The sequence below is a fragment of the Agelaius phoeniceus genome, chromosome 9, assembly GCF_051311805.1.
Source record: "Agelaius phoeniceus isolate bAgePho1 chromosome 9, bAgePho1.hap1, whole genome shotgun sequence".
Lineage (NCBI taxonomy): Eukaryota > Metazoa > Chordata > Aves > Passeriformes > Icteridae > Agelaius > Agelaius phoeniceus.
In genome coordinates, this window is record NC_135273.1 from 35,229,611 (window position 1) to 35,254,108 (window position 24,498).

General features: G+C 43.9%; 1 protein-coding gene across 4 annotated transcripts in view; it reads left to right on the forward strand.

The window, feature by feature from the left end:
• Positions 1-24,498, forward strand: part of CTNNA3 (catenin alpha 3) — a 440,676-nt gene that overhangs the window by 402,080 nt on the left and 14,098 nt on the right. For all 4 annotated transcript variants that reach the window (XM_077183545.1, XM_054637288.2, XM_077183546.1 and 1 more), the window contains 2 exons: positions 13,903-14,008; positions 20,434-20,568. In XM_077183545.1, coding sequence (XP_077039660.1) covers positions 13,903-14,008; positions 20,434-20,568 — 241 coding nt within the window. The remainder of the gene's footprint in view (positions 1-13,902; positions 14,009-20,433; positions 20,569-24,498) is intronic.

The window sequence follows — 24,498 nt, forward strand, 5'->3', positions numbered from 1 at the left end:
GCCTGTGACACTGCTGCTATTCAGCACTTCTGCCAGTTCTTCTGCCATTTTCTGCCCCATCTAGGAATACAAGTTTCTTTTTCCCTAAAATGACTGCTTCTGAGGACCTGTGGGAAGAGGAGCCTCTCAGACCTCTGCTTCACCTGGGAAGATACTTTTGTTGTCAGTTCTTGCAGAGGTGACCCCAGTGACTTCATTCTGGCAGTTCAATCACCTTGATTGGAGGGTAGAATGGCTTGGGCTTTCATGATTAGATATTAAATGCCTGGAGACATGACCGGTGTGGAGTCTTGAGCCTCAAAAATACCTCCCTTCCCCTCAAGTAATCCAAACAGCACAACTTTTTGAGCAGTTTTGTGGTTTTTGAGATCTGGATGAGACTTTTTTTTTTATAACTGTGGTTGAAGAGATAGCCAAGGGGAATGAAAAAATTTGAGATAAGAAGGGTTCAGTGTTAAAACTGCATTGTTGATCCAGCTCTTAGCTTAGTTGTGTTAAAAGCCCTCTCAGCAGCTGTGTTCACACCCCCAGTGCTGTGCCTGTGTCAGGTTTCCCAGAGTTTCCATTTTGCTTGGCTGGCACTGAAATCTAGATAGGGGTCTTCTTGCAGGGTGGGCTCCATAGAGAGAGTTGCTCCACAAGGTGTGCTATTCTCTAGCTGCAAAACACATGTGGTGGTTAATGATGTGGCATCTGAGAGCAAACTGAAAAGAATGAATCTGCTTTCATTTGCAGTTTCTCCTGTCAGATGATCAGTGGGATTGTGGTCAGTTGGATTAGAGGAAAAAACAGATCAAAAGTGTAAACTGCAAAAAGACAGCTTGGTCATAGAACACATAAAATGCACAGTTACAGCTTTTTGGGTGTGTCCAACAGCTGACCCTGCATTACTGAACCAGAGCTCTCCTGCTGTGACTCTTGTTCATGGCAGTCTTTCTGTCTTTCTGGAGTTTATGAAAATGAACTCTCTGAATTCTGAGTTTGGGTTATCCAATGTTTATTTTTGGATAATCAGTTTATTGTCTTCTTTGTTAGTTGTTGAAAAATCTAAAAATCCTTTGGAAGTCAGTTCTTCAATGTCTATGTTTTCTTTTGCTACCATCCATTTTTTTTCCATGGGTAAGTAAAGTGCACCATTGTGTATTCATCTGGGTTTGTGATGATATAATTAGAATTCTTTAAAACTCCTTGTCCAGAGGGTAGGTGGCACCTTAAACCTCTAGCTTGGACTTTCTGAATTCAGATGTTTATGCATCTGCCAGAGTACCTAATGGTCTTCAAGTAGCTTGTGTTTTTAAATTGTGTGGATATATTTTGTGTTAGTTCATTTTCTACATCCAGCAATGTTCTCACCTGCTTGAGGCTGGAGAAAGGTACTCTCTGCTCAGTCGTACATGCCTTTAGACAAGGGAGGGCAGGTCCTACCACGTGCTCCATCCCTGCTTTGTTCTCAGGGAGAATCTGATGTTTCAAGGGATGTTTCAAAGAACGGGTTGCTCCATTAATTTGATTTCAGGTGTTGTCCTCTGTGGCCTTTGCATCCCTGAGGCAAGGGATGGCCTTGGGACAGTGGCTGCAAGTGCAGGGACAGAGCTGCTGGCTGAGGACAGCCCCAGTGCCTCTCTGCAGCCAGGGGATCCATCACTTTGGTTCCTGAGCAGCAGTGCAGGGGGTAGGCACAGGCTGTGGGGGACCACGGGCCAGCTGAGGGACACAGGGATGTCCTGAGAGGTCTCACATCCACCTGAGGATGCTGCTGGCACTGGAGAGGCCCGAGACTGGTTTAGAGGTTTCCCCCAAGAGCACGGTCCTGGGCCAGGCTCCTGTAACTCACTTTTGCTGCTCAGCTCATGAGTGTCTGTGCTCTGATGAGAAATTCCAAAAGGTAATCGTTGGGGAAGATGAAACAGGAAAGCCTTGTAAATATGATTGTCTAGCAAAAGATTTTGAGAATATAGAAACTATAAGTGAGATGGAAATGAAAGCAAGCTTTGAGATACCTCAGTTACTGAACAACTGGAAAACAATGGTGTGGCCACTGAAGGATATCCCCTTCTGGTGAAACAACACCCTCTGCTTGCAGACAGGCCGAAGGCTCAGAGCAGACCCTACTAGCTTAACAGAAGGGGCCCAAAGAGGAGTTTTCAGGGTTTAAAATGTAACACAGTATGGTAATGTAGTGATTCTTATAGGCTGTATGTAAATGCTCTAGGATTTGTATATTGTACTAGATTGGTCAGTGAGAATTAGAATACTCAATGCAGAAGATGATTTATTGTATTGTAACGGGAACCTCACTCTCTTACCTGTTTTACTCCCTTACTCTCTTACCCTCTTACTCTCCTACCCTCTGATCCTCTCTGCCCCTCTCTTCTCTTGGTCCTACTCTGAGCTGTGCCTGGCAGCTCCCAGCAGGGCCCTGCCCCCAGGCCCTTTGCAATAAACCCCAAGTTCCACAACCTGGCTGCAGAGATCTCTGGTCTCCGTCCGTCCCGACTGTCCTACCCCCCGATGCTCCTACAGTAATGTCTTCTGTTAATGTAATTTTTTAAAATGACGTAATTGAGGAATAAATACCTTAAAAATGATAGTACAGCAGTCATAAAGCCATAAACTCTACCTTTTGGGATTCACTTAGTTTAAGTTGCTGAACAGGCCTTGCTGCAGGGCATGCTCTGAAAGGATAAGGAAGTAGTCTGGATGTAGATGTGGCTGGATTTTTTAAAGAAAATACATTGTTTGTGATATTCAGGACAATCTATTTGCTTCTTGTTATTGGAGAACTGAAAAGATAAACTGTTAAAAGCAAGGAGAATGTTTCATTTCGTAAAGGTTACAGCATAGCCAGAGGATTTCAGAAGACAGTATTGACCTCTTTTAGAGGCATTGCTCTATTTTTGCCCTGTACCACTCACACCCCTACTTCGTCTCATTAGTATCCCTCCCATGGCGTTTTTTCTCCTTCCAGGCCCTAAAGACTTGCTTTTTTTAGAGCAGGTTATAACTCCTGTTGAAAATTCAGCACGTGGCCCACAGGAGTGAGAAGCAGGTGGGGCTCTCTGCAGATTCCTTAGAGCTGGCTGGGCTGTAGTTCACTTGTGTGCTTTGGAAGGATGCAGATGTGTGCAGCTGCAGTTGGTCAACTGGAGACATCCTGCACACAGCCAAACACCTCTGTGCCTGCTTTGCCAGCCTTGCAGGAGACAGCTGGGAGTGCCCCTGCTGCCAGGCTGGCAGTGCCCAGGGTACCATGGGCAGTCCTGGCCTGCTGGACAAGGATGAGCCTTGATGTGTCCTTTGCACTGTCCCCTCTTGGCCCAGCTCAGAGTGCAGGGGGCCCTGCATTCAAAGCCTAATGTGTGCTCACAAGTTTAATGTTACTTGTTCAGAACCCAGTTGCTGCTGCTGAGAGTGCAGAATCCCTGAAACACAGTCTGTGAGGCCCTTGGGTGGTTTCCTGTATTAGGTTAAAATCTCCAGGTAATTTATGTTCATGACAGAAAAAAAAATGGGAGAATGCAGATTGATGAGGCAAATAGCAGAGACTTCTCCTGCAGTCACTGAAACAGTAACTGTGGGTATGTAACATAGTGATTAAAATGACAGGCATCCAAATGAAAGTCCCTGACTGGAAATGAAAGTGTGCTTTGAAAAGCTGGATCTGGAAGCAGAAGGAGATGGAGAAGCATCTGAGGGATAATGAGAATAAAAAGAGGTGAGAGGCATACACAGCTAATGCCTGGTTGAGGTGGCAGAACACTTGAGATGTGGTGTTCCCTCACTTTGTACTGATGGTGTTTGTGTATGGCTGTGAGAAGCAGATCATAGGAAATCTGGGGATACATTTCTGGTGGCACAGGAAATAGTGGCTGGGAAATTGCAAACTGGGGAAACCAGTTTACAGTTTCTACAGCTGTAAATAATGTCCTCTGGAATTAAACTTGAGCTTCATGGATGCTATCTACCTACAAAAGGCATAATCAGATTTATCCAGGTGCATTATCTTGTATAAACCACTGCTTTTATTATCATTTAATTTCTTTTTAGCAAACTAGTGCCAAATGTAGAAGTATTTCTATGTTTATATGTGCTTACAGAGCTGAAAATCCAAGACATGCCATACTTTGACTTGTGCACACTTGATGTTTGGAATTCTCTTGCAGTCTTTGGTAAGATGCATCATCAAAGTCCAATTTATACCCAGCTGAGACCAGCTGCAGGACAGCAGCTTCCTCTCTTTCCACTTTTTTCATCACTACAGGCTTTTGACTGTTTTTTTAGTTCAGTGTAAAATCCACTGATTAAATAGTTTAGCAATAACAGTGAGCTTTGTAAAGTGCTTTTTATCTTTAGATCACAATGACAATTTGATAATGTTATTTTTTATATATAGATAAAAGTATTTCATTATATGGTGTTCTGTTCTTTAATATATGTGGCTGGTCTCAACTGGACAGAAATTACACATTTTCATTAACACATTTCATCATGGTGGCAAGAGAGCTGCAAGTGTCTTAGAGAAGACGTGGACTTAGGGATCTAGAAGTGAGGAGAAAGGTCTGTGTGTGTGCACAAGTGTAAGTGTGGGAAGATGGCACAATTCTTTGATTTTCATCTCTATAACTAGTGTATGTAAACATCCAGGCACTGCTGTGTGTGGTTGCTGCACACATGAATATTCAGTGCATCAGAGTCAGACCTGTAACCCTTTGATGCTTTGCTTCCCACATTCTGTTGTTTCTGTGATGAGTTTTGTCAGAATTGTGATTTAACAACTTACAGTGAAAATTTCAGCTGCTTTTCTGCCTCCCAGGCTGCAGGTACAGCTTCTCTCTAGACATACCTTCCTCTGTTCCACCTGACTGCTGCTTTGTGTTCTCTTCCATATTATTTTAAGAGACAGTTCAAATTGTGAAGCATCCGTGATATGTAACATTATTATCAGCAACTACTCAAGTAGTATCAGCATTTTTCCCTCTGAATGATATCAGGGTTTCTCAGTTCCACAAGTGATATGATCAGGATGGTACAGCAATGCTCTGCTATATGGGACTACATTCTGAAGCAGGAATTCCCTTCTGGTTTTATGCTTTTTAAAATGGTGGACCAGAAATACTTCTAGTGACAGTTGTTTTGCAGTGCTCACCTTTGACCGTGCAGCCAAGTTCGCAGTGCCTGGATTGCTCTAACAAAGTTTATTCAGCTGACAAAATATGGGAGTGTAGAAATACTCCTGTTTATCCTTGTCATGTTTAAATAGCTGGATTGTGACTTCATTTATCCAAGCAGAGAGGAAGAAAACTCTGGGATCATTAGGAAAAGGTTCCTTCTGCGTTTATGTAGCCTCAAATACATTGTCCAAGCAGTGCTACAGACGAAGGGCATTGTGTTTGTCGTGGCGCAGTCCTGCTGCCTGTTACAGGTGAGAGATGGCCAGCTCTGGGAAAAGCATGGGGAGGTCAGGAGCAGAACTAGTGAGGATGGACCTGAGGGCTGCACAGACGGACAGCCAGGGACCATGTCCTTGGAAGCAGCTGGGGGGGATGGGGAGGCAGGGCTCTGCTGCTCGGTGGCCCACAAATCCCTGCCACATGGGTGTGGCACTGGACATGAGCTACAGATGTACCACAGGGTTTGTGAAATCACCACAGCACTCAGGCTTTCCTCAGAGACCAGAAGTGGTCTTGGTTTTAGTGAGATTCAGGGAATTTTGGATATGGCCATCAGAACTGAAATTGATAATCACTGATGGTCTTTGAAAAATCTGCTTCTGCATTGTATGAAGCACTGAGAAAAATTTTGGTAGCTGTATTTTGGTCTTGGATTGCACAATACAGCAAGTAAGAGAAACAAAAACAAATTACTAGGTCCCTCGTAGAGCAAAGCCTTCTAAATAATAGCTTGGCTTTATTTTGTAGAGCTGGTGAAAGGACAGGGGGCTTGGGGAGAGAAGGATGACCCAGATAAGAAAACTACCAATGTGAGATCAACAATGAGTATCTAGATAGCAGAGCAGAAAAAGAAAGATTCATAGGACTGATGGAAAGTTGTATTGATCTAAAAAAAAATGCTGTAAATAACAGTAATTTTCAATTCCCATTTCACTGCCACAGAGGTGTAAAACCTTTAACTAATCCCATGGTTTTTTGCACTGGTCTTCATTTTCACTATTTCTTTAGCCAGAGTTGTATTATCATTCTGCCTTGGAGAAGGGGAGAGTCTGGACGTACAGCTCCCAGGAACAGGCTGGCCCCTTGGACAGGACAGGTGCCTGTGGGACAGGACAGGTGCCTGTGGGACAGGACCTGGAGGTGGGCAGGGTGTCACTGCTGCCAGACCTTGTTCTGTGTGAGTGCCACAAGAACAGCACAGCCCTCAGTGGCCAGCACCAGTGACTGCCGCTGGCCAGGAGGAGCCTTAGTGCCTGCTCCTGGAATAAGCTGGAGCGTAGAAGCAAACCCAAACCTCATCCATTCTGTTGGCACTCAGTCTTCTCTTTCCTAAACAAAGTTTACATCTTTGCAGGAATTCTCCTACAGAGACCTCGTTGCTGTAAAAAAAGATGAGAAGTGTTTATTTCTCCTCTGTACTGTCATTTGTCTATATTTCCCTTTACCTCTTCTTCTGCAGCATGCTAGTGCTGATTCCTGATGGATTTGTGATCTGCTGAAACTCAGTGCTCCTTACTGTCCTGTTGTGTAGGGACTGACTCTCCATGTGTATCTCTGTGTTTGATTTTCCTACCTGAGGGTATCTTTTTTTTTATTGCATCTACCTTTTCTTCCAGCTCTCCTCAGGTAATTCGTAATTCCAAATCTGGCCTCCTAGCCTATTTCCTTCTTCTTTGACATCAGTATCAAATGTAAGTTCATTAAGCATTCTCTTTATTCCCTTCACTCAAGCCATAAATAAAGAACTGAGCAGCTCCAACACCAAGGCAGATTCCAGAGAAACCAGGTTGCTTCTCTTCTGCCCTCTGCTGTGGCAGTGGCCCTTTGATTACCAGTCCCTCTGCAGTGTGCTCTTGCAAGTTTGGCATCTCCTTAGCAATGACTTCATCTATTTTCCATATATTGTTTAGGCAGATCATAAAAATGCAACGGGACAAGGTTTCAGACCCTGCCTGAAGAGACATGGTAGTTACAGCTTCTTATCTTTCCAGAAGCCATAAACGTTTGTTTTCCATTAGTTGGGCAATATTTATGCTTGAAAAATCATCTGGGCTGTTTCTCATATCTGTTACATTCTGCCTGCTTTTTTTTTGTTTTATTTCAAATTGATAGGATTTATTTGCCCTCGGCAAACATCATTTGGAGCTGACAGACAACTGGGGCAGCTGCTCTGCTGCCCTTGCTGCCAAGAGGTTTGGAAGGGCACCAGGTCAGGGGCTGGCTTCTGCACTGTCAAAAAGGTACCAACCCAGAACAGCCTTTACAAACTTTTTTACTTTACAAAATACTCAGGTTGGGTTTGTGTGTATCACCCTGCTCTTGCTGTACAAAGCCAGTGCTTTCAGACCTCCTGTCCCTTACTCCTCTTGAATGGAGATGCAGACTCCATGTGTTACCAGTGCAGGAAGGCAGCAAGGAAGAGAAACTCCTGTATTAAACCCATTTTCACTTCCAGAATAGACAGATACATATATATGTTGTGTTCACATTGCCCAGAACTCCACTGTCCCATTCTTGGGTCCTTAGAAACCAGATATTTTTGTAAGTCTTAAATTCCTTTACTCACAAAAGCTATTCCTACCTAAAAAATACTATTTATTACAATGAGTTTATGGTTGTTTACTTCATGCCTTTGAATGTTTTTTTCACTGTGCGCTTTTCTCATCTGACCACGCTTTCATTTTTATTACATTAATTTTGTTTGGGAATAGACCTGCTTCAGCCATTGCACCTGTAAATGTCGAGTGGGGGTTTGGCCTTAATTCAGTTACTTAGTTTTACCAGCGTTAAGAGTTCTTATCTTGTAATTTCCAAACCTGTACAGCCAGACAGCAACGGAAAATGCATGATATGAAAATCTTTCTTGCTCTTGTGTCTACAGCTGTAACAAACTGGCAGAGGCCAGCTCTGGGATCCACCTGTACAATCTTCAATTACCTTTTACCCATGTGGATTTCCTGAGGAGCTCTGCTGCCTTCTGTTTGTGTAGATGTAACTGATAGACATGTGCAACCACGTGTAATCAAAGGGATTTTTTATTATAGCCACAAGTCTAAAAAGTGTAATTTTTCTTCCTTGAACACCAAGCCCTTCACAGATTTCTTCTAAAACTCTGCATGTTCAGCTAGGAGGGGCAGGCAAAGTGATCTGCAGGAGAAAATGATTGACTCAGTAAGTTTACAGCATTTGTAATGAGTGAGGTGTGAATCCTGCTTCCTTGTCCCTGCTCTCAGGACTGCACACAATCACTGGGTTAATAAAACAAAAAACAAACTTCAGAACAGCTCACAGAATAGAGATCAGAATGTGAGACTGGAATCCAGATTTCCTATCATGCCAGTACTAAAACGCTTTGCAGAGCAGCAGTGGGAGGCAGAAGAAAGAAGAAACACACAGTGTGTTTGGGGAGGAACTGCAGGAGGTACAAATGATCCCTTGGACTGTGTGGACAGCTGAATTTACTAACCACAATAGTGTCTATAAAAGGTAATTATTATTTGTAGGAGTATCTTTCTATGAGTAAATAAGTGGCTGTACCTTATACAATTGCACAGTAAGTAATGCACTTTCCTCAGGACAAACACGTACCTGATGTAACACTTCCATCACCTGGATAGGAGCTCTGACCTTCCTCACCTCCAGGAAATGTCTCAGTCCACTCCCCCCTCTGAGGAGCCCTTGCCAGCACTTGGCTTCCTTCAGCCCTAACAGATGGAGCAGACTGGGGCTGCTCAGGCTGGCCTGGCTTTGGCCAGGATTGCCAGACCTGATCCTGCTTTGAGCAGGTTTGCTCTGGTTTGAACAGCGAGAGGGGGACAATGCTGGGTTAGGACTGGTTTGCAGTTGTGCCTCCTGTGCAGTGCCCTGGCAAACTTGCAGTTAGAGTGGCAGTGTCAGGACCTGCTGATGGCAGCATGGCCAGAGCCTGGAGCTCAGGCCCAGAGAGTGGCCGTGAGCACGGGGGCTGTGGCTGGAGCTGAAGCTTTCAGCTCACACTGTGGAGTGCTGTGAAATGTGTCCCTGTGCTGAGGTGTGAGTTCCTCAGCCACTGCTGAGTGCAGCTCCCTCTGCCTGCTTCTGCTGCAGGGCAAGTGTGGAGCATTTGCTGAGGGGAGCACAGCATGAAGGGGGAAGCCACCAGCTTTGCTTGCAGACAGAAGAATTTCTCTTCCTGGAGAAGGTGATGGCAAAAATGTTTTGGAGTTGAAATAGAAGTTTTCATTACTGTAAGAGTTAAGAGTATCACTGCTTTTCAGAGTGAAATACCAGAGTGAAGGAAAACAGAAACTAATACTGATGTCTAATACTGATGTCTGCAGATTGCTGTGGTTAAGTTTAGGCAGACAGGGATGAAGTTGCTCTTGGTTCATCCTGGCTTGGAGCAAGAACAATGAGATTTGAGAGGTTTCATGCTCTCTTTCACAATTACCCAAAACCCTTGGTGTTGTACTAATTAACACAGTCTAACTTCTTTCCTCCAGTGATTGTACCTTTCAAGAAACATTGAGGTGAAGTGTTGGGTTTTTTCCTCCTACACCTTTGTGGAGATACTCCAAATAGCTTTCTTTGTATGAAAGAAATAAGGAAATTATTTCCTTCTTTGTACAAAGGAAATAATCCATTTTCTTTCGTGTCAGACTTAGCTGGATGTCTCTCTATATATTATTTATGGTGTACTCCTGGTTTTGTTGTTGGATAGAGTAGCTGATTTGAGCTCTAGTAACAATCCATCACTACCTTGGGGAGATATAATTGCTTGTAAGTATAGTAGTTAATGTCTTGTCTTTGTTTTTCATTGCCTTGAATGTGTTATCAGCTTACTCAACCTGTAAGGCCTTATGCTTGGAAATAGTGAGGTGTGAGGAAAATAGATGCATTAGATCCTCCATGCAATGAATCCAGGGTCTGCTGTTGCAGGTTTTGAACTCAATGAATTCACTGGGGATGAACATCAGTAACTGAGTGTGTGAGGTGAAGTCTAGCCTTAAACATTAGAGACTGGAAGCAGGGAAGGAACAGTAAGATTAAAGCTGACTTGAAAAAAAAATTAAATATTACACAGTTTCCATAGCCAAGAAATTAGAATTTCTTTTGGGGAAGAGGTGGAAGACTGCACAGTGGAGAAATTTTGTGATGTTGTTGACCAGCAGATGGTAGTTGGTGGAAAGGTTTTTATATTTGTTTCTTGAACAGCTGTTAGGTGCATGAGCTATTGCATGTAGGTGTGCACTATCCACCGTGATTTGGGATGCTTCAGCATGTAGTGGAGGAGGATCAGGGAGTAGATCTGTAGGAGGAAAGGGATGCTGTTACAGTGATACAGAGAAAGACCTAAATATCTGGAAAAACATTCCAGAGAGTGAGATAGATAGCTCAGGGAAACATTGCCTCTCAAGCAAAGTGTTTTTTCATACTTCAGACTTATGAGAAAAAAATCCAAGTGCATATAAAACTGGTAGGAAGCTGTGCAGTGTCTGGGGAAAACAACCTAGATGATTTAATAGACTTTATGTGTCTCTAACATCTGGATTCAGGGAGTTAATCTGAGTTAGTGGCATTCTGAATCTATTGAGTTTGTGCTAAATCAGGGGAAGTGGGAATTCTCAAAGTGCACAGCTGCACTGGTGTCATTTGAAGGCAGCATGTATTGAACCTGGTAGTTATTCACCAAAACCCCTGGAGCTCCTTTGTTGAATTTCAAACAATAAAATCCCAGAACTGCAGAGCCCTCAGCAGAGGATGGAGCGATCCCACCCTCAGAACAGGCATGGCTGCTTTGGCCCCTTGGCAGGGGTGCCACAGCCTGAGGCTGCTCCTCCAGAAGGGCAGCTCTGAACCTCAGTCCTGCACCCCTCAAGGGCTCTTTGTGTGTCCCACAGCCTCTCTTGCTCAGCATTCCTCCTTTTCCCCACTCCAAAGTTCCAGGTTGTTGTGGGTGTAAACCCTTCTGTCTCTCCTTATGTTTATGACATGTAATCATCCTTTTTGCACAGCTTCCCAGTGTGTCCAAGCTTCCTTCATGGAAACCCTCACAGAGCTGCAGCCTTACCAAAACAGGGAAGTCTGCAGGAAGGCTTTGTGTAGGCTTTTACTGGGGTGTGTACCTCAGTGTGCTGTCTGCTGTTCTCCCAGCAGCTCTGCCTCAGGGACTCCTGTTCAGACTGATGGCTGCAGCAACCCCTCTGGCTTTGTACAGGAACGCTATAGGGACTCTCTTTCTAATCAGTAGATTACTTAGGTCAAAATTTAGTGCTTGCACTTGAGCTAGCATCCTGTTCTGGTGGGTTTTTTGTTTTGGTGTTTTTTTTTTTTTTGTTTTGGTTTTGGGGTTTTTTTTTGTTTTGTTTTTGTTTGTTTGGGGTTTTTTTTTTTGTTATTGTTGTTTTTTGTTTTTTCTCTGTTTCTTCCGTTTTGCCAGTGATTCAGCAGATCTGGTGTACTTTCCCAAATATTCTTTTCAGAATACTCAGAATTTCCCAGCATCATAAACTGGGACTAATGGCTTATTATGCTATACTGTAAGGCAGCTAAGCCTGTGCTTTATATCAAAGCTCTGGATTTTACATGAAGGTTAAAAAAGGAGCACAGACAGTCCTTGGTTGTGTAGCAAAGGAGCTTTCTTTTTGTCTTCTTAATGTGCTGGGGATTCAGCCCATTTCAACACAAGGCTGAGGCATTCCTGGGTATTTAACGTTTATGTCAAGACTGAGCTGTGGCTGAAAGCTCAGAGGCATCACACCCCGCATTTCTTAGGGGCTGTAGAGGAGAACTTCAATCATTGGTACATTAGGTGCCCCGTGGGGCAGAAATCTCCAGAACAGTCATTGCTGAGTGCACCTCCAGTGGCTTTGAGGGTGGCCATGTCTGTGGTGAAAAGTAACACTTCATTTTAATTTCTCTGAAGTAATTTTTTGGGGTGGAATTGTTTCATTCTCATTAGATCCCTGAGGGTACAAGGAAATTCCTGGTTTAATTGGAGAACTTTACCCTCAAAGCCAGCTTCAAATGTCAGCAAAGCTGCTGCAGGTTCGAGAATTACCTAAGCAGCAATGGCTTGAACTGTTCATGCCATCTCTTCTTTGCTGGCTGTTTTAATCCTGGATTGTGTTCACCTTTGGTATTGTTTGGCTGGTCCTGGGTTGGACCTTGCCAGGAGGGTGCTGGGCTGCTGGTAGTTTGTGGAGCAGCTAAAGGATGTGCTGTGGATGCCTGACAAACCTCTGGCCTTTGAAACTGTTGCAGTGCAAATAACAATAAACCAGTGGCCCGGAATGGAGGGAAGGGTCAGTAGGCACACAAAAGAATTGGGCCTAAGGATTCAACAACTAGGGATTCAAAGGGAAAAGACCAGGAAAGGCAAATGGAAGATATGGCTGAGGGCTCAAGTACTCAATCCTAGATTCAGGGGATTGCATTTGCAAATTCACTCCCCACATACTTTGCCATCACAAGAAGGTGCCTTTCTGTGGAACAGTGATGTGTAAAATACTGGATTCTAGGTTGTTCCAATTGTGGGCTTCCAAAGTTGAGAATAAGGAACTGTAATTAGTAAAGTATGCTTTCCCCCAAGAACTAATAGTTCTTTGCTGAGCAATATGATTAATCAAGAAGAGATTAAACATTATCTGTCATCTTGTGTTGTCACCACTGTCATTTCTGGACTGCAGTGCTGGTACAGGTCCATACTATAATATTTTTAGGTTAAATGAGTTTTTTTAGTGGAATGCTCCTTACACATAAATGCATACTGACTTGGAGGAGAAGGATCTTCTCATTTGAACAGAGTTACATCAATTTTTTTCATGTTGTCTACTTCCTTTGTCCAGTGCAGAACTTGTAAATTGATTTAGGGCCTTTGGAAATTAAATGCTTAGTGAAACTAGAAGTATTTCTGTCAAAGATGTTGGAAGGCAAAGCTGAGTTCAGCAGCATTGCTCCCTTTATACATGCATGAAGTACAATTAAGTGTTGATTTTAGTTCAGGTGAAGTGTTTCAGCATTAAAGAGGCTGAGGCTCAAGGAAATGTGAAGAGAAGGGTGGTCATACTTCTGCCTCAAGTAGTCACATTTTACTTCTTAGCTCTTAGAAACATTCTCCTGTAATTAAAGCAGCTTTTTGGGCTTGGGAGGGGGCATACAAAAAGTGTCTGACTTTCTGGCAGACTGTTCACAAGAATTTGGCTGTTTTCCTAGACTGAAATTCTGAGGAAATTCTCTAATTGTTTGGGGAATATTTTTCTGATACAGCATATCTGTGTTCTGAGTGGCACATGTAAGCTGATGTGCAGCCCTGTTCATACATCTCTGTTTGGATGTGGGTGCACCAATTACATTTTTAAAACCCCAACTAAACCAACCCTGCTATTTTTCTGACCAGATATCCATAATGGCTCTCAGAATACACTGAGCTGAACTTCCTTGGAACATATTACTAGAAAATGGAATGGAAAGGAACTTCATATAACTCTGGGAATAGCAAACTGCCCAAGAAATTTCTTAAAATCGGGATTTGGCATGGGTTGTACTTTCAATATGAAGAAACTGTAACATCTTTCTGGTGCTTCTGCATCCTGTTGATGCCAAACAGTACAAATTTGTGGGACATGAAAACACTTGGGGGAGGATTTAATTACTGTCACTTGTGTATGGATTATTGCTTTGTTTAATTGAGTTGTTCTGCACCTAGTTTGCAGGGCTGTGATTTATTCTGAGTGTCTGTGCTTCTCTGAAGGGGAAGAGGCCCTCTGAAGCACACGGCCGATGTCATCAACGCCGCCAAGGTGATCTCGGAGTCGGGCTCGCGCATGGACGTCCTGGCGCGGCTCATCGCTGACCAGGTGAGCTGGCACTGCAGGAGCCTGCCCTGCTCAGCCACACGCCCCAGCACCTCCCAGGGGCTGCTGCAGGAGTGCCTGGGACACAGCTCCTGTCTCAGCCTCCCTGTGCATCCTCCTCTCTGTGTGTGCCAGTGGTCTGTTCATGTACACCTGAAAGGGATGTGTATGTACATCACACGTGTCCAGGTACACACATCCATCTGCACGTGTGTTTGTACATGTGTGTGACTATTTGTGAGCTCCCTTAAGCTCTGAATGCAACATTTTAGACATAAAGTATATATGAACATGTATATAGATACACATTTAAAATATATATATTCATGGCTGCTTTAATTAATTAATTAATTTATTTATTAATTGTTAACATATTAAGGCATATGTATATAAATGGTTGTATAAAAAGATGTTGTCCTGCTTTAACCCCAACTGGCAACTGAGTACAATGCAGCTGCTCGGTCACCTACTCCTGGATCTGGAAAAAAAGGAAACCTCATGGGTTGTTATAAAAAGTTTACTAATTTAAAATATAACAGTAGTAGTAGTAGTACTAACATTGATACTGAAAGAGAGGGGGAGAGAGGACTGAGACCAGAGAGAAAGAAGGGATGCCCAGCACAATTCCCCATCATGTGCTGACTGATGCCCAGCTTATCCCTGAACAGCAATGAGCCCCTTCCATGTGAGTCCCCCATCCTGGCCATGACACTCCATGGAATTGGTATGGAAGAGCCTTTGGCCAGTTCACATCACCTGTCCTGGCCGTGCTCCCCCCCAGCTGCCTGCAAACTGCTCACTGGCAGAGGGTGGGACACTGAAAGGCCCTTGTGTGCCACCTTCCTTCCCATTCTTAATCCAGCAGAGCAGGGGGCCAACCCCTGTGGAGAGCATGAGCTCTGTGCCAGGCAAAGGCAGCCAGCTGTGCGGGCAGCAGTGCAGAGCTGCAGGCTCATCCTCTCCTGACTGACCTGGGGAAATTACCCAGCAGCAATGCAGCTGCTCCAGGGGAGCTGTGGGAGCACAGCATGGAGGCACTGGCACAGAGCTCTGCTGCTCTGGGCAGTGCTTACTCTGAGCACCAGCTTAGGAAGGACAGACTTGTCTGGCTCCAAAATGGTTTGTTCTCCACCCTCTGCAGAGTCACAGAATCCACAGTTTTCCTGTACTTTCCTTCCCTTCCCCCAACCCCTAACACTGGCTGTTTTGGCCCCTGCAAATCTGCAGCTTGAAGGTGATTTTTGGTTTTGCATTACGCTTTTATTTATAGTTATTTTAAGTAACTCTTATGAGTTACTAATCACCATGAAATGCCAAGTGTTAGAGCTGGAAGGTGTGCTTTATTTCTGTTGGATTTTTAGATGGCTCAGCCTCCCCTAGAAAAGCCCAGCAGGAGCAGGGTAACTCAGCAGCCTGCCTAGGGGAGCTGCAGTGGCACATGAGCACCCCTGCAGCCTCCTCACCAGGCTGGCTGGGTCTCTTTAGGGCTGTACAACACCAACAGGGGAGTGCAGGTGTCACACCTGAAGCATTTCTTCCTTTGTGGCTGCCTTTTTGCTTTCCTACCCTCTAGGAAGCAAAACCAGTTTGTTAGTGGTTGCCCTGTGTCTCTCTAAATTCCAGATAACAAAGAATTTCTATTTTGCATCTATACAGTTGTGATCAGATTTGTGGAAAAAACAGGTAAAATGTTTGAATTCCCCAATTCCTGATCTTAACACACTTTCTTCCAGCACTGGACCACAGCTGCTTTCAAGATTTTATCTATTACTGATTAAAATTCAAACCTGTCACTGATACACTGCAGAAAATGATGAGATAGCAAAGCCAAAGCTGAGTAAGGATCATAAATTCTTGTTGGTTTTAGGACAGGGAATCCACTCTCACTGAAATATTTCTTCTATGAAAGAAAGATTTCAGCTGTATTAGTACAACGACTCCAGCCTGGAAATATGAGCAAATCAGTGTGAGGAGAAAGTATTCATGAACCACTAGTGGTGATAATTCGTGTGTCCCCTCAGAGCTGCTGGGAAATGTGACATCATTGAGGTTTTGTAACCCATTTACTGAGTTCACTCCAGCTCCTGGCCTTGGTCCTCGCTCAGAGCTTGCACATTGCTGGCACCCAACAGCCACCTGACCCCTGGGATTTGTTCTGTGCATCTGAAGGACACTCCTTACTTACAGGTGTTGCTTGGATTTCAGATGTGGTTTTACATTACATTATATGCATTAAAACCAGAAAAATCCTAACACAAATCAAAAGATGAGCCAAGGCAGCCCTTCCAGTTATGGTGAACACAATAGCAAATATTGCTAGGTAGGTGTGAAATTTAGTAAAGAGAATCTTGCTTTGTTCCTCCTATTACAGATATTCTTAGTATGATCCTCTCACTCCTTGCATGGCTAGAAAGCTTTTAACTTCTGTTAAAAGAAGGTTTAAAAGGCGTTTTTCTGGCTGTGCAAGTTATCCTTTAACTTAGAAAGCTCTTTTCTCATTGTGATTTTTTTTTAATCTTGAAGGTATTTTCAAATTCCTTTTCTCAGCTGTTGTTTTGCCAGGTTTCCTATGCCCTGCACTCCTGGGGTCTTAAAATAAACTTTACATTCCTCTGGGCTACCAAATAACTGTTCTCTGAATTTGGGCCAAACTGGATAAGCCCTTCAGGAATTTGGTACCCAGTCAAACATGAGTGCCAGTATTGCTTTCCTGAGCAGCATTTGGACTTTTTAGTAGAGTATTTCACATGTTGCCTTTTACTAACAACTAAATTCTGTAGCATTTGTATTATGTGAAAAAAAAAGGATTTCTATGATTTTTATAGCTCCCTGTTGCTGTGTTTGAAGGGAAGGCATACAGTGTGGTACAATCAGCAGAACTCAGCTGTATTTCAGTCCACAGTCACAAGCACTTCTAGGATGGCTCAGAGTAACAAGGGTCCAAATCTTCACAGTTACAGCATCAACAGCAACTTACACACATGAATCACAAGTGCATTATAAATTCATTATCAGGAGACCTTCTCTTTTGTCAGAAGATTTTTGTTCTTTGTTCCTTCTGTCACAAGATTTTTGCTGGCTAATGAGACCTGGAAGCCCTAAGATAATGAAGGCAGTGAGTGCCTCCCCCTGGGTTGATGAAATGTGCTGAAGAGTGAGGTCTGTATTAAGAGCCTGCTCTGTGTTGCACCCACTTGGCTCCCAGTCAGGCAGGCCCTGGCTGGGCTCATTCAGAGTGCTGTTTGTCAGAGCTAATTGCAGTGGTCAGGGAAGCACTGTGTAAATAATCCCTTTGGGTGACAGAATCCCACTGGTGGAGCAGCAAAGCTGCCTCCTGTCTGTGCCCAGCACACATTTATAGTAGGTGGTGTGTGATTATCCCCAATATTGATCCCCATGAAGACAGGTTTGGATTCTATAGAGAAATGCTTTGGCCTTGGTTGGCAAGTGGATGAAGTGAGAACAAAGCAAACCCAGAATGGTCTGTGGGCAGAAGCTCCTGTGCATTGTTCATTCACACCCCCTGTGCAACTGCTGTGCCACTGGCTTTTTCACTTGGATGGTGAGTGCTGGTTTCAGTCTGGTTTTAATTACTGCATTATTTTAATTTCTCACATTGTTTGGTTGTTTTGGTGGATATTCTCTTGGGTAAAATAGCACTGCATCTTTGGGATGCAGGTCAGTTCTGATGCTGCTCTTACAGAAAGCCCTTGTCAGCAACAGCCACTGCCCGCAGGATGTGTGGGGAAAAACCTCTCAGAATCTGATGTGGGCTCTCCAGTCAGGAAAGTGCAGCAGTAAACTAGTAACCATCAATTACTGTGGGACGGTGAAACTCAGAATTTATTGACTGTCCTTCTGTTGCAGCCTAGTGTTTGGTTTTGCTGGTGAGCAAGTGCTGCTTGTACCAGCCTCTTCTGAGCAGTAGGTAGATGATTCCTTATGCAGTGTCCTCCCTGCAGAACATTTGTTCCTAGCATCTGTTGATGGCTGATCTGACGTGCTACAAGGCATGAGGTTTCATTTTCTGGCCAACCTGTCCCTCTGCTGCAGTGCTGAGCCAGAGCTCAGGCATGGATCCACTGGTCCCTGCTGCTGCCAGGAGGTAACCTGGCTATTGACACAGCTCAGGAGAGTGTGGCCTGACTTCATGGAGCTCCAGCCTCCAGCAGCCATGCCAGAATTTACACAACCAAACATATGGTTATGATACACTTGACATGGGAAATAGTCCTTGATAATTTTCCATTTGTTTGTCCAGTAATTTCTTCTGCTTATATGTAAAATTTTAATATCACCATTCTGTAACAAAGATTTCTGCAATTTAACAACCTCATGTTAAAAACATTTCCTTTGTTTTGTGCTCCTGGGAGTCACTGTTAATGACCCCTGGGGTCTGTAATGGAGGAAGAATTAAAGGATTCAGTACAATCTTCCTCCTTCCATCTGGGCCTTGGCTGTGCCAGGGCAGGGCAAGGATGCACATGATCTACTCAGGTAGCGCAGCTGTGAATATGCCACTGCATAATTACATTTCAGGAGAATTTTCTTATCCAATGCCCTGCATTTGCTTTTTTGAATCCTTCTGGTACTGAAAGTGTTGGCACAGAACCTCAAGGTCTTGTTCTTGAGTGCAGTTTCCTGGCCTTTGATGTGTATCATCTGTAGCATTCCTAAAGTGGTACCCATTTCTTCTGTAATGCTGTGTAAGGGAGACAGCACCTGTGACTAGCCTGACACGAGAATATAAAAGAGTACTATATAATAATCATTCTTGTCTCTGAACTTCTGTGATTGGTATTGTCACGGTTTGAAGTGGATGAGGCACTATATTGGCACCTTTCTCTTGAGTTTTTCTGGCCAGAGGGATAAAATCAAAGTGTAACTAAGGAGAAAGAAAAAAAACAGAGGAGGAAGAATGTCATTCCAGGAATACACACCATCTTGGTATTATGAGTTGTGATGCTCTAAGGGATTGTATTGTACTTTACTTGAAGTATATTTTTTATTAATTAAATTAAATAAACAGTGAGTATTCCAGCTTTCTAAACACTGATATACTATTATATAAATACTGATTTGGGCAGTTCTTAAAGCAGTGCTTAATAAGGAAGAAATAAAAACATATTTTAGGTTAGTTTTCCATCAGATAGAAAGAGAACATGTCAAGGAAGTGTTCTGGTTTTGCTGTAAACTGTGCCCAAATACAGGAAACAATAATGGACATAGCAGAACATGAGGCAAGGACTGATGTTAAGTTATATTAATTAATTTAAAATTGTACACTCTGACCTTCCTTGTTTACTGTTACCTTTTGCTAAGTCTAAAGCATGAACTTGCTATTATTGCATAGCCATGAAGAACAGCATTATCACACCAGCCTTTTGAACACATACTGTTGCTTCAGCAAAGCCAGGAGCTGAAATACTTTTGGAGTTAAGTAGAATTGGTGCTTTTTCTGGCTCCTGGTGGGTTTGGATTTAAATCCACTGACCACAATTCAATAAAACCACAGGTGATTGTTGACAGTGTGCAGTTGGTGGGGATGTATCTTTGCTTTTCCAGTATGCAAAGCTGAGCAGAGTTTCCTGTCGAAAGGAAGGGCCAACACCATGTCTGCAAACCTGCAGGGATCTTGTGCTTATTTATGCTCTTACTCTTTGCAGCTGTGGGAGCACAGCAGGGGCTCACCATTCCCCTTAAGATCCCTTTATTCTGCCAGAGCAATGAGAATCAGCCTTAGAACAAATTCATACCCAGCCTTTCATGGCTGGCCTGGTACCCACAGAGCAACATTGCACTCCAAGTACTCCATGTATTTTGGGAAAAAATTAGGTTACAGCAATCCTGGTTTTATTTCTGTAATATAAATCTGTATTGTTAAAATATTGACAATTTTTATTGTGACTTTTCCATAAGACATTCTAATTTTGGTGTTCCCACAATGAGAGAGGATCTGCAGATTGAGTTCAGTACAGTCTGGATGGAACACAAAAAAACCCCATAGATCTGGTTACAAGATAAAGCATAACATACAGATGTTAACAGGTCTCTGCATGTGTGGTTTCATAGCCCATGAAATCTGTTTGGATTGCTCTCATCACTGTTTATAAAGGTATTTTCTTAGAGATCATCTAAGGACTGGAATTACTCTATACACTAAAGATTTGTTTAGGAATACTGCTAAGGCAAGCACAGCAATGTTAAATACAGAATGCATGTGGGGAATCTTAGGCTTCATCTGAGCTTCCAACTATAGATTAAAAGACTTCCCAAGAGGAATGAACTTAGCAGCCTGATAAACTGCAGTGAAAAGCAAGGCTCCAGTAGTCTGCAACTGGAATACTCCCCAGTGAAGTTTCAGTGATTCCTGAGATATCATTCTGAATCAGCAGTTACTGAAGTGCTTTATTTATTGTTCTTTTCAGTGCCCAGACCAGTCGTGCAAACAGGATTTGCTAGCTTACCTAGAACAGATCAAGCTGTACTCCCACCAGCTCAAGATCTGCAGCCAGGTTAAAGCAGAAATCCAGCATCTTGGTGGAGAGCTCATCATGTCTGCAGTAAGTAGAAAAATGGCACCACGTACTCTGTTAGTCAGACTAGGTGTTACATTTGAGTTGGGCTTTCCTGTGCTTGCAGCATGTTCCACTGTCACTCCAAATCCTGTTTTCTTTTCTAATACCCACTTAACAGCAAGAATCTATGACAGTGACACATAGGACTTCTGGCTTTAAAGGAATAATAATCACCTTTTCTTTTAAAATTCTCACAGCACATTATCACTGTTATTCTTAAGTAGTCTGGTTTGAAGAACTCTAAGGTGCATTAGCTTACATATGTGGAATATGCTCATGTGTGTGTCTGAACACAATGAAAACAGTCCAGGGGTGGAGTTCCAGGCCAGAAAAAAATGCTGCCAGACATTCTACAGGTCTACAGAAATAAATAACAGGAAGGGCAAAGTGACTTGATTCCTGAGTGAATTTATTGATTTTGCTTAAATTTGCTTTAAGAGTTATTAGCTCCTTTACAGCCAAGTATCATTAGCTATGGAAAAGACATTTTGTGCTTTTATGGAACTTTTATGCACTTGGCCTCAGCATAGCCATCCATAAAATGCCTTCGCATTCCCATGTTCTGTGACATGTTTCTGCCTGGAGCACATAGGGTTGTGATTTCAAGGTATAAATCTGCCAAACAGCACCAAACCCAGGTAAGACACTGGGCACATTCCTACACTCCATATACTTGGCACTGTGTTCAAGGGAACTTCACTCACATAGTTTGGAATGTTCGCTCTCTGTATCTCTCCCCCCAGCTGTTCCTCTGTGTCTGTACCTATCCCTGGCTATCTGTGTTCATCTGTCTCTGTGTATCCTGATCTGTATCTGTCCGTATCTCTCTATACCTATCTACCCCCAGTGATACCTGTCTTTATGTCCCTCCATCTGTCTGTACATATCTGTATTAATCTCTGCCTGTCTCTGTCTTTATCCACCTATACCTGTCTCAGGTTACCCATTTCTGTCTGTCCCTATCTACAGCTCTCTGTATTTATCTATACCTGTCTGTACTTACCTCTGCCTATCTGTACCTATACCTGTTGGTACTTATCTCTGTATGTCTCTGTCAAACCATACCTATCTCTGCCTGTCTGCACCTGCTGATACTTACCTGTGCCTGTCCATACCTGTCAGTACCTATCTACACCTGTCAATATTTAGCTCTGCCTGTCTAAACCTATCTCTATGTATCTATATATATATATCTATATGTATCTACACCTCTCTATATATACATCTATATACATCTCTACCTATATATCTATATGTATCACTAGTCATCTATACATGCCTCTATCCATCTATACTTACTCCACCTGTCAGTACTTGTCACTCTCTGTCCTTATGTATATCTCCCTCTCTGTACCTGTCAATATCTGACAAATCTCTGTCAAAGATCTGTCTCCAGCCCTGCCAATATCTCTGTCAGAACCCGTCAGAATACAAGAGAATTTGTCAAAATGTGTCAGAATCTGCCAAAATCTAACAGAATCTGCTAAAATCTTAGAGAATGTCAGGATCTAACAGAATCTGTCAGGATCTGTCTGTACCTGTCTCTGTCAATGTCTATGTGTACCTGTCACTTCCTCTCCCTGTCAAAAATTTCTTTTATCTAGATAGTCAATAGATATCTACTAGATATCTACCTCTGCTTGACAAAATCTTTCAGCACCTCTGTCTGTCCATATCTGTCAGCCTGTCTCTCTACCTGTTCCTGTCTGTCTGTACCTATCTGCACCTGTCTGTACCCACAGCTCTCTCTAGAGCAGCCTCTACCTTTGTTAACCTCTCTGTACCTATCTCTGCCTCTCCCTGTGCCTGTCTAGCCCTGTCTCTAGCCATCAATATCTGTACATTCCTACTTCTGTCTCTAGGCCTGCCTATCCCTATTTATCTTTCACTAAAACTATTATTACATTTTATGTGGTTTATAAATAATTGGAAATGAGCCTTTGTTGCTGAGGTGAGATTTGAAACACTCATTTCTATAGGATACTTGTGCTGGCTAATTTAAATGGTAATTTAGACACCACATTTGAACCTCTGGAACATACAGTTACATAATTTTAATTGCATGTATAATTTCTGAAGCCAATGGTTGTTTTCACTTGGACAGCACATTAACAAAGTTTATCTTCCTTACCTATTTCTTTTCACAAGCAGTTCTGTGACCAATGTGGGTTACAGTAAAGCCAAATGTTGGAACCAAGTTTGGTTCTTGCTATTTCTGCCTCCTGCTGTAGAAAACTCACATTGTTTTCTGTACCTTTTTTGTTGTGTCACTCCTGTCAACTGTGCATAATCTGTCTGCTGCAAAAATTTTAAGTTCTAAAAATGAAACCCCAAATTTAACTTCTTGATAATCCCGAAGACATGACTATAGATCCTAGCCCTGCTTCAGGGAAGAAGGGTGAGAATTTGTCCTGTGTGCATCCAAAAACTTGAGAAAGCCAACTGCGGGTTTGTGGCAGTGGGGAGTGAAGCGACACGGACCCCCTGATGCATCCCAAGGAGATCCTGTTATTGTAGAAATCGGCCCCTTTTCATACCTTTAATTCTAACCCAACAGAACTGAAACCAACCTGAGACTTCACAGAATTTAACAGAAGAAGGGCACCCATTGGCTGCCTCAGCTGCCATGCTGCTGCCCACGCATCCTGCTGTCCAATCAGCTTCCTGCTCGCACTCTGCCCACGCATCCTGCTGTCCAATCAGCTTCCTGCTTGCACTCTGCCCACGCATCCTGCTGTCCAATCAGCTTCCTGCTTGCACTCTGCCCACGCATCCTGCTGTCCAATCAGCTTCCTGCTTGCATGCTCCTGCAGCCAATCACAGTCTTGCTCCCACTGCCTCTCTGCCCCAGCCCCTCCCACACGGTGCTGTCCCTGGCGCTGTGCTGAGCACAGGCCTCACCAGGGCAGAGATTATTGCCCCGTGTGCTGAGCACAGGCCTCACCAGGGCAGAGATTATTGCCCCGTGTGCTGAGCACAGGCCTCACCAGGGCAGGAATTATTGCCCCGTGTGCTGAGCACAGGCCTCACCAGGGCAGTAATTATTGCCCTGTGTGCTGAGCACAGGCCTCACCAGGCAGTAATTATTGCCCCGTGTGCTGAGCACAGGCCTCACCAGGGCAGTAATTATTGCCCTGTGTGCTGAGTGCAGCCTCACCAGGGCAGAGATTATTGTCCCGTGTGCTGAGTGCAGCCTCACCAGGGCAGTAATTATTGCCCTGTGTGCTGAGCACAGGCCTCACCAGGGCAGTAATTATTGCCCTGTGTGCTGAGCACAGGCCTCACCAGGGCAGTAATTATTGCCCTGTGTGCTGAGCACAGGCCTCACCAGGGCAGTAATTATTGTCCCGTGTGCTGAGCACAGGCCTCACCAGGGCAGAGATTATTGCCCCTTGTACTGAGCACAGGCCTCACCAGGGCAGAGATTATTGCCCCTTGTGCTGAGCACAGGCCTCACCAGGGCAGAGATTATTGTCCCGTGTGCTGAGCACAGGCCTCACCAGGGCAGGAATTATTGCCCTGTGTGCTGAGTGCAGCCTCACCAGGGCAGAGATTATTGTCCTGTGTGCTGAGTGCAGCCTCACCAGGGCAGTAATTATTGCCCCTTGTGCTGAGCACAGGCCTCACCAGGGCAGTAATTATTGCCCCGTGTGCTGAGCACAGGCCTCACCAGGGCAGTAATTATTGCCCCTTGTGCTGAGCACAGGCCTCACCAGGGCAGAGATTATTGCCCTGTGTGCTGAGTGCAGCCTCACAGAGCAGTAATTATTGTCCTGTGTGCTGAGCACAGGCCTCACCAGGGCAGTGATTATTGTCCCGTGTGCTGAGCACAGGCCTCACCAGGGCAGTAATTATTGCCCTGTGTGCTGAGTGCAGCCTTACCAGGGCAGAGATTATTGTCCCGTGTGCTGAGTG